The sequence below is a fragment of the Lipotes vexillifer genome, unplaced genomic scaffold, assembly GCF_000442215.2.
Source record: "Lipotes vexillifer unplaced genomic scaffold, Lipotes_vexillifer_v1.1 scaffold847, whole genome shotgun sequence".
NCBI lineage: Eukaryota > Metazoa > Chordata > Mammalia > Artiodactyla > Lipotidae > Lipotes > Lipotes vexillifer.
Window position 1 is genome coordinate 474,461 of NW_006778821.1, and position 10,993 is coordinate 485,453.

Below are 10,993 nucleotides of genomic sequence, written 5' to 3' on the forward strand. Positions count from 1 at the left end.
TGTCTTACTGGTTGTTTGGCCTGAGGCGTCCAGCACTGGAGTTTGCAGGCAGTTGGATAGAGCCCGGTCTTGGTGCTGAGATGAGGACCTCCGGGAGACCTCACTCCGATTAATATTTCCTGGGGTGAGGTTCTCTGCTAGTCCAGTGGTTTGGACTCGGAGCTCCTACCACAGGAGCTCAGGCCCGACCTCCGGCCTGGGAACCAAGATCCTGCAAGTCATGTGGCATGGCAAAAAAAAAAAAAAAAGAAAAGAAAAAGAAAAAAGGAGCAATACAATAACGAAGAATAAAAAATAAAATAAAATTAGAAAGATACAAAATATATCAGTAAAAATTAAAATATAATTGAAACAACTGCAACAAGGTAAAATAAAACCACAACAGAAAGAGGGGAAAAAAAACAGAAAAAGGCAAACAAGCCAAAAGGAGCAGAACAATAACAAAGTGTAAAGAATAAAATAAAACTAGAAAAATAAATGATTAGAAAAAATAAAAATATAAAGGAATCAACAAGGTAAAACAGAATCCTAATCTAAAAGAGGAAAAACGGACTTAGGCAGGGGTGGGGTCTAGGGTGGGGCGGGACCTACATGTGGGTGGGTGGGTGGGTTTGAGCATGGGTCAGGGCCCAGGCCCAGGACCACAGCTGGAAAAGGCCTTGGGGGCGGAGCCTAGGCAGGGCAAAGTTCAAGCACGGGGCGGGGCCTCTGTTTAGGACCTGCGGGGAAGGGGAGAGGCACCACGTGGAAAGGAGGGCTTCTGGAGTGTGGAGTTCCGGAGTTTGGAGGTAGGGCCCTGAGTGAGGGTGTGCGGGTGGGGTTTAGGCACAGTGTTGGATGGGGTCTCCGAGTGCAGCAGTAGGGCCCTGGGTGGGGGTGTAGGGGTGGGGCTTGGGCTCTGCACGGCAGGAGGGAGGCTCCAGAGGGCAGAGGATTAGGCCCTGGAGCCCAACAGGCTCCCTGGTGCCTAAGTGGATAGGGAAAGTGCTGGCTGCGTTCCCTTCCGTTCCTCCACTACCCCCCACCCCACACACACACCACGTTCCCTTCTGTTCTCCCCCGTCCCCGCTGGACCCCTAACCTGTGGGTGGATCCCGCTGGGTGTAGGAACTCCGCCCCTACCCCAGCCGCCCCTCAGCTGTGTTGGTCCTGTAGTTCCGGCCTTTACTTTTGCTGCCCCTTCCCTCCCTCCCACTCCCTCAGGACCTGCGCGGCTGGAGGGGGCCCCGGTGGGCAGAGGATCTCAGCAGGCTCCCGGGGGCCCAAGTGGGCGGGGGGAACCTGGCCACGCTTCGGTGGGCAGAGGATCAGGCCCGGGATCTCAGCAGGCTCCCGGGGGCCCAAGTGGGCGGGGGGGAACCTGGCCACGCTCCCTTTTGATCCTCTGCCCTTCCAGTGGTTCCCCAATTTCCCCCTTCGGGCGTGGGATCCCTTCCCCTCCCACAACCACCCCTCAGGGGCGCTGGTCTTGTCCTGCCTCCCCTTCTCCTCCCCCTTCACTCCCTGTCACTCCCCCCCCCACTCCCCACGTCCTACCTGGTTGCTGGGGGGTTCCTCCCATCCCCTTAGGTGTCCGTGGTCTCCCATTGGTGCCTGCGAGGTGCCCTAGTTGTGCGGAGATGTGAATTCCATGTCCTCCTAGTCCAGCATCTTCTCATTTAATCTTAAAAACAGTCCCAGTAGAATGTTGGGCTTCCCTGGTGGCGCAGTGGTTGAGAGTCCACCTGCCTCATGCAGGGGACACGGGTTCGCGCCCCGGTCCGGGAGGATCCCACAGGCCACGGGGCGGTTGGGTCCGTGAGCCATGGCCGCTGAGCCTGCGCGTCCGGAGCCTGTGCTCCGCAACGGGTAAATATTGCATGATCTCAATTACGTGTGAAATGAAAAAAAAAAAAAAAAAAAAAAACAAGAAAACAGTCCCAGTAGAATGTTAATACTCCCAGTTTAGAACTGAAGAGACTAAAGTTGAGTGGGTAAATCATTGTTTAAGGTTGAACAACTAATTCATGATGGAACCTTTATTCAAAGAAAGGCATATCTAATAGCAGAGCCCCCAGGTCAGTGGAAGTTGTTGGAAACCCTCATATGCTAAGCGGAAGCATTTTGACCTGAAATGATGGACAGTGTCTTTGCAGCAAACTCTTCATTGGCTCACTTAAGGAAAGTACCCATGTTGCCAAGCTTGGTTTCACACTCTTGCCTCATGTAATATATCTAGGCAAGGAGAGAACATGGTATTGTGCATGCCTGTAGACTGGGGTTGTATTCCCATGTTATGGTATCAAGGATACCCTGGAGAAGATAGAATAGAATGTAAATAAATACTAATAGCAAAATAGTAGTGCTAGTGGAAGATGTCAAAAGTAAAACAGAAACATTATGTTTTTCCACTACTGAGATCAAAGGATTATTGATTCTGGAGGGAGAAACTGTGTTTTTTGAGTCATTTGACTCTAACTCCTTGATTCTTTCAAATATTCTTGCAAATGAAAACACCCCTTAAATGAAGATAGCTCTGCTCCTCTGGTTTGTTTTTGGTGTTTTTTTTAAGTGATTTTTTTTTCTCTTTTTCCAGGAAGCTGAAAAATGAACTCTTGGAAGCAAAACGTAGAAGTGGGAAGACTCAGCACGAGACCAGCAGGGTCTGTGCTCACTGTCAGAGAAACCTGGGCTTGATATTCGACCGCGGAGACCCGTGCCAGGCCTGCTCACTCAGAGTGTGCAGCCAGTGCCGGGTCTCAGGCCTTGATGGCAGCTGGCGGTGCACCGTCTGTGCCAAAGTCGCGTGAGTTTCTTGCCTTTGTGTGGAAAGTCAGTTTTGATGACTGAAGGGTTTGGAGTGGGGAAAGCAAGAAGGAAGAAGAATATTTAAAAGGTAGGGATAGAGTGTAGAACTAAAAGTGTAGCCCAGCCACAGGCTCAGCACTGCCTTGGCAGAGTGTGGTGTGTGTGTGTGAGAGAGAGAGAGACAGAGAGAGAGAGAGGAAGGGACAAACAGACGAAGACGGAACAATATGCTTATTTTTTAAAAGTATAAAACACAGTACAACTGGAAGCCTCACAGAACATGGTCTCTTGCTGCATCTGAAAACCACCCTCTGGCTTTCTTAGAGCCACACCTGGCTCCGCATGGCTTCTCAGAAGGCACAGACAATTGCCCTTGAGACATTCTTAGACATTTGGGGTGACTGGCAGGATGAGTATCAAATATCCAGCCTGCTCTTCACATCAGCTGAAGTAGCCCCTGAATTTCCTCCCAACCTAGTTCTTGAGAAAGGGTGAAGGGAGACAGCTTTATCATTTGCCTCCATGTTTAGCCTGCGGGAATGTCATGGCTGTGGGTTTCACTCTGCCAGCCAGGGTGCAACTCAAGAGTCATTGTTTTCTAAGTTCAGTTAAACTGGAGTCCAAGCACAATAAGGTCTCTACTACTCCTTGGGCATGCCAAATTCCATCCTTTTAAGAAATCTGACCCTGGATCAACTGGTATGTTTTCTCCCTCTCAGGGTCCCTTCATCTCTTCTGCTCTGGATGGTGCCTAATAATCTCATCTCAAGGCAACTCCACGTTGACCTCTCTTTCCCGTGGTTGAGGTCGGGGATGCTGGCATCACATCAGGTTTACCTGGTTTGGTTGGGTTTGGTTTATCTTTTATCCTCACTAACTCATTCTCTTACAGGAGTTAAGAGGCTATCTTAGGAGGAAAAGTGAATAGTTTAGTAGTAAGAGTGAGTGACCTTCATTTCCAACTTCTCTGAATGAGGATGACTGTGTTCTGTTGAGGTCTCCTGTGTTCACTGATTGCATTATTTAACCAATGTTATTTCTCCTGTACTTTTCATAAAATTGATCATAAATTGAGCAATTCATACTATGTTTCCAACACTACATTGAGATAAGCAGCTCTAAAGAAATGAACCATTTAAGTTATCTCATTTCTTTCTTTGGATACATTACTTTGATTCACCTAGGCCACCATCTTCAGTTCTTTGTCTCACATAAATTCCTCTTCATACTTACCTCTTAGTCATTGGCAAACATCATTTACCAGATCTGGGGGAATGAGCACTGATGGAATCATTGACGTAACGTGTTGCAACGTAGCTTTTGTTGATATTGGTATTCTTTTTCTAAACTGAGTTTAGTCATCTGCAAATCAAGATGCAAAAGTTATCCTGGGTACCTTCCTGCTTTTCCCATGAAATCAAAGTATTTACTTTGGATATTTCTCCATATACATATACAGAAAAGTATCAATAATGCACTTTGATTTCTACTTAAAAGAAACATGATACATCTGTGACTCACGTCAGTAATGCAGAGGTTGCTCTTTTAGACCCTGGACTCTTCCTAGAAAATTTGTTTCTGTGTGGGATAATGCTTTCTCCAATTCTGCTTTCCTTTACTTGGCATTTCAGAGTTGGATATAAAGGTTCTTCCAGTATAGTCAAATAATGAGTTACAGAGGAAATAATTAATGGACAGAATTTCCTCAATTATAGTTTTGCTTGTATACAATTTTGCGGGAGCATTTTTCCCTCTCCACCCTTAGTGACCACTAGAGGACAACATATCAAGTTACCAAGAAGCAAATGAATAGAAAGAGGAAAACTTGGAAAGAGGCCAGCATCCTTTCTGTTTATGAATAAAAAAACATGCACATGGCTTTTTTTAAAAACTAGAGTTAACTTACACAAAAGGGCACAAATGACAAGTGTACAACAGAATTTCTCAGTTTCAACATCACTGATATTTTGGACAATATGATTCTTTGTGGAGGAGGGAGGGGCTGTCCTGTGTACTATAAGATGTTTAGCAGCATCCCTGGCCTCTACCCTTTAGACGCCAGTAGCACTCCACCCTTTTCCAGTGGTAACAATGAAAAGTTCCTCCAGACATTGCCAAATGTCCCCTGAAGAGCAAAAGTCACTTGGGGTTGAGAAGCAGTGGTGTACAGCTTTGCAAATTATCACAATTTCTGTGTAACTCTCATTCAGGTGAAGAAATAGAACATTACTAACACCCCAGAAACCTTTCTTCTTCCTCCTCACAAACACTAGTCCCTTCTTATTCCCCAGGTATAAATACTATCCTGCTAACACCATAGATTGACTTTGACTTTTTTATATTTCATATAAATTGACTCATACAGGGTGTGTTTGTTTGTTTCTAAGTACTTTTGGTCGACAGTATGTTTGTGAGACATCCATTTTTGTTGCATTTGGCAGCTGGCCACTTATTTTCACTGTTTTATAACTTATAGGTTGTTCCAGGTTATCCTCTCACTAGCAGTGCCCGGAAGTTGATTACTTTATATTTTTACCAACCCTGTTTTTTGTTTTTCTATTTTCATAATTTTGTTGGGTGTGTAGTAGATCACTTTGCATTTTTCTTTGTTACTATTGAGAATGAAGATTTTTTCATATGTTTATTGACGATTTGAACATCCTTTTTTGTGAAGTACCAATTCAGGTCTCTTTTTTTCTATTAGATTTTCAGTCTTTTATTGACTAGTGTGAAGGAGTTCTTTATATATCCTGCATACAAACAGTGTTGCTTCCTAGTGTTGGAGATATTTTTTCCCAACTTCTGATTTGCCTTTTTGTTCTCTTACTGGTGCCACTGATTAACAGAAATCTCTAAGTTTTCGTAACTCAATTTATTCATCTTTTCCTATATGAGATTAGTGGGATTTTTTTTTTTCTTTCTGTGCTCTGTTTAAAAAAAAAACAACTTTTTCTAACTCCCAAATGATGAAAATATTCTCCCATGTGATCTTGTGTAATTGTTATTATTTTAGCTTTTATCTTTACACTTACAAAAATGAATTCCAACTAGTTTGTATATGCTGTTAGTTAGGGATTCATTTTCATATTTTAATATGGGTATCTACTTGACCCAGCACCATTCACTAAAGATTATTTTTTCACTGCTGTACAGTGTTAACCTTCACAAATCAAGTATCGTTTCTGAACACTCTATTATGCCTAACATTGTGCCGAAGACACATGTATTTTCATTATTGTAGCTTTATAATAAAATTTTATATCCAGTAGACTTCCTACTTTTTTGTTTTTGTTCAAAACGTCCTGAGTGTTATTGGCCTCTGGTATTTTCAAATATGTTTTAGAATCAGCTTTCCAGAAAACAAGTCCTACTGGCATTTTTATAGGGGCTGCATTACATCAGTAGATACTTTTGGAGAGAGTTGATATCTTTCAGTATTTAGTCTCTCAATCGACAAACACTATGTGCCCCTTCATTTATTTGCCTTTAATTTCTCTCAATAATATTTTATCATTTTCCTGGTCTTATACATTCTTATATTTATTCCAAGTATTGATTTTTATGTTATTATAAATAGTATGCTTTTAAAATTTTTGTTTTCTAATTGTTGTTGATATGTAGAAATACGAATTGATTTGGGTAGTCTAATCTGTATCCAGAAATCTTGTTAAATCACTTCTTAATTATAACAGTTTCTGTGGTGCCTTTCAGATTTTATTTCTGCACAATTATACTATCTTTTCTAATACTTATATCTTTTTTTCTTGCCATACTGTATATTTTCAATTTTATTGGTTTCTTCCTTGCTCTTTCTTTTCTTTTACTTTCTTTCTTTGAATTTATTTTTGATTAACAATTTTTTGATTCAGATATTTGATTTTCCAGGCTTTGTTCTTTTATGACACATACATTTAAGGATATGAATTTCCCTGTTTTCACTGCTTTAGCTGCATCCCCCGCGTATCAGTTATTTTTATGCTCTTCATTTCATTCTTTCTATTTGCTAATTTCCATCATCATCTTTTTCTTTAACTATGAATTATTTATGATTGTCTTTCTTAATTTATAATTTCCTAGAGATTTTCTGTATCCCTTTTTGATACTGAATTCTAGCTTAATTCCACTGTGGTCAGAGAACATACTCTGTGTGGTTTCAGTATTTGAAATTTGGCCCAGAATAGGGTCAGTTTTGTTAAATATTTCCTGTTTCCTTGCAAGAAAATGAATTCTGCAGGATTGATTTGAGTATCCTAGTTATGTCTTTTAATGATGTTTGTTAATTGTGTTGTCCAACTCTTCCATATCCCTACTGATTTTTTTGTCTACATATTCTGTCTGATATTGAGAGAAATATATACTAACCTCTCTCAATAATGATTGTGGATTTTCTATTTTTCCTTTTACTTTGATAATATTTGCTTTATATATGTTGAAGTTAGAGTCTTGAGTGCTTAAATATTTAGAATTATGAGATTTTACACATGTACAGAAACCTTTATAATTATGAAAAATCTTTCCTTATCTCTAGTTTTGATTTTTGCCTTGAAGTTTACTTTGCAATTAGTATGGCTGCAGTAGCTTTCTTTGGTTAGTGTGTGTTTGGTAAATCCTCCTTATTCTTTACTTTCAACCTCTCTGTTTCCTTATGTTTAAGGTGTGTCTCTTGTAAGCAGCATATAATTGCATGCACATGTTTTAAATCTAGTCTGACAATTGTCATTTAATTAGTATATATGTTCCATTTGTAGTAATGAAATAACTCACATATTTTACTTAAAATCTGCCTCTCATTTACTCATTCTCTCTTTGTCCCATCTATTCTGTTCTTTTAACTCTACTTATTTGCCTTCATTTAGGTTGTCTAAGTATTTTTCTATTTATCTCCTCTAATATCTATACATTTTTTATCACTCATCTAAAGATTACTCTAGAGATTACAACATACATTCTTGACTTGTTAAAATCTAATATTAATGAGTACTTTTGGTACTTCCAAGACAATAGCAGGACCTTAAGACTCTTTAATTCCCTCTACTCCCCTCCTAGTGCTATTGTATATTTTAAATATCTGTATGTCTATCTATATCTATGCACACACATATACACACATATGTATTTATACTTATAGATATATATATATAGCTTGTCCTAGTCCATTCAGGCAGCTGTAACAGAACACCATAGACTGGGTGGCTTTTAAACAGCAGCCATTTATTTTTCGTAGTCCTGGAGACTGGGAAGTCTAAGATCAGGGTTCTTGAAGATTTGTTGTCTGGTGAGCGTCTGCTTTCTGGTTCATAGCTATAGTCTTACTGTGTCCTCACATGGCAGAAAGGGCAAGGGAGCTCTCTGGGGTCTCTTTTATAAGGGGAGCAATCGCCTCCCAAAGGCTCCACCTCCAAATACCATCACATTGGAAGTTATGTTTCAACATTTGAATTGTCGGGGGGATACATTCAGTCTATAACCTACTTAATCCCACAAGATATTATTATTTTGTAGTCAATATTCACTTAAATTTACTATATAGTTACCCTTCTTGTTGCTCTATATTCTTTATTACTACATCTCTGTGTTTCTATCTGGAATAATTTGCCCTCTGCCTAAAGGGTAACCTTTAGCATTTCCTTTAGTGTAAGTTCTCCTAGTGATAAATACTCTCAAGTTTTGTTTTTCTTAGCATGGCTTTATTTCACTCACTTCCAAACATGTTTTTGCCAGCTTATTCAATTCTTGGTTAGAAGTTGTTAACTTTCAATAATTTGAAGATATTATTCCGTTGGCTTCTGGTTTCCAGTGTTTCTGTTAAAAAATCAGATGTCAATATACTGTTGCTCCTTTGAAGGTACTGATATTTTTCTTCAATTACTTTTAATATTTTCCCCTTTTCCATCGGAGTTTTAACAGTTACTATACCACACCTAGGTGTGATTTTCTTTGTATTTATCCATCTTGGAGCCTTAGTCCCTGAGAGAGCGGATCTGTGTTCAGATCACATTTATTCCTAGGGAAGAGTCCTACAAGGTCTCAAAATATACCTATTAGATAAGAGGTGATTGATTTTATATATTATAAATAGCGGAAATAAGAACACTAAGAGGATAGAATGTATGTTAGTAGAGTTGGATTGAGTAAGTATCAAAGTTTGTCTGTTTGTTTTCTCCACCCAGCTCTTTTCCTCCCAGACTCTGCCAAGGTGTGGTTTGCCATTTCAGGGCAGTGAAGAAAGGAAATGGGATTTTAACAAATGACTGACCTTCCAATTGCAGGGTCTGAGGACTTAAGGAATTTCTCAGTAACTATTTCTTCAATTCTTATACAGTATTCTTTTATTTGATCCCTAGTATTTAATCATTTCCATTTTTTATTCCATTACTGTTTACCTCTTCCCTACACCCTGGACCCTCATTTGCTCAGACAACAGTAACTAGGGACTGTGACTCATGGGCCTTTCAATCAGTCAGGAGTTGCCTCAAGCTTCTGTATGGGGAGAGTAATTTTGTCTTCAATTTCTAAATGCCAGTTGTAATTACTGAAACATTCTTTTCAGTACAAGACCCAAGGGGCTTGTGTATCCATGCATTGCTAATTGAAAGTTTTGCCATCAACTCATCTGCTAGTCAGTATGGATGGTAACTGCGGGTCTCATTCACGCAAAATTTCCCCTAAATCTTGTCATATGAACATTAGGTTATATATAGAGAGAGAGACTTTTAATGTGTCAAGTCAATGGAATTTGCAAGTTGTTTATTATTGAAGTTAGCCTACCCAAACTAACATAACCCCTTCCTGTGTTTTTTCTCCTTAATATTTATATGCTGTATACTTATTATCTTTCTTCCTCCACTAGACTATAAGCTTCATAACCATGAGGGCAGAGGTTTTTTTTAATCTGTAAATGTTCAATGAAGTAGTTCTAGTGCCTAAAAGAATCCCTATAGCAGGTACTCAATGAATATTTGTTAAATGATTAGATGGATGGATGAATAAGCAAATGAATGGATAAATGAATGAATGAATAAATGGCATGGTCCCACTTAAAGCATGTCAGGCTTAAGCAAGTTATGGAACAAATGTGGTTTTCTTCTGTCAGGAGAATGGAATTAAAATACACACACACACACACACACACACACACACACACACACGAGAGACGTACGTGCCAAATTTGCCCTCTGAACAGAGTAAATTTCCAGCTGTCACTGAACGATATAAGACAAGTTGTTGTCACAAGGGTATAAGAATAAATAATAACAAATTGAAGGTTCTGTGTCCTCCTTAGGAGATGTTAATGCATCAATACAGAATTCTGAATCACTTGTACTTTTATTGGTATAACAATAACTTAATAAACCCAACTATCCACTTATCCAATTGCTCTATCTTTTGACCCATCCATCCATCCTTCCTACAACATTTATTGATAACCTGTTGGTATACCAGGGGATAAGGATACAAAGATGAATGAAACATGGACTACACTCAGTGGTTTCAGAGTCTAAGGAGGAAGATGAGTTTATTACATTATTGTCTCAAAGTAGAGGAAGAAACAGAGCTCTCATTGGTTCTTACACCTCGTTGACAACAACAATTAATAGTTGTTAGCATCTGTGACAGCTGGAAATTTACACGATGAGTGTTTAACTTGATATAAACAAAATCCCTCCTCATTTTTCAAGCTGAAAACAGAGACCATTATTTCTTCAATATTCCAGCTATGAGTCTATGTGATCTCAGAGAGTATTTGTCAGTGTTGGAAGTATCTTATTTGCTATTCATGGAGTGGTTTTCAAAAAGGAAGTTTGAATGATATTTTATTGGCCGTGGATATCCTTTATTTGTTGTGAGAGAATGCTGCAGTGCCAGTGGGCTGTCTCCATGTTCAATAGACCATAAAATTGAAATTCCCACCCTGACCTCTAAGAGATGAAATGAGTCAGAAAGTGACTCATTCTCTAATCAGTTGGAAACACAACCTTTATTGTCATTTACCTTGGATTGGATAAAAGTAAAGAGATTTTATTGCTGTAGCGCTGAAAACGATTACAGCAAGGACTGATAGAGGGAGGCTCCCTCTTACAATGGGCTGAGCAGCCCTTGACATTTTCTCCAACCCCTTCTGGTTTTAACAAGTTGGTTGCTGTTGGTCTAGTTGTAAAAGTAACTCTATAGAAACAGAATGAAAGGGACCCCCCTGCCCCCCCCC

General features: G+C 39.8%; 1 protein-coding gene across 2 annotated transcripts in view; it reads left to right on the top strand.

Moving 5' to 3' along the window:
- The window catches only part of SYTL5 (synaptotagmin like 5), a 108,916-nt gene that overhangs the window by 26,037 nt on the left and 71,886 nt on the right, over positions 1–10,993 (top strand). For both annotated transcript variants that reach the window (XM_007451972.1, XM_007451973.1), the window contains exon 2: positions 2,576–2,785. In XM_007451972.1, the coding sequence (XP_007452034.1) occupies positions 2,576–2,785 (210 nt within the window). The remainder of the gene's footprint in view (positions 1–2,575; positions 2,786–10,993) is intronic.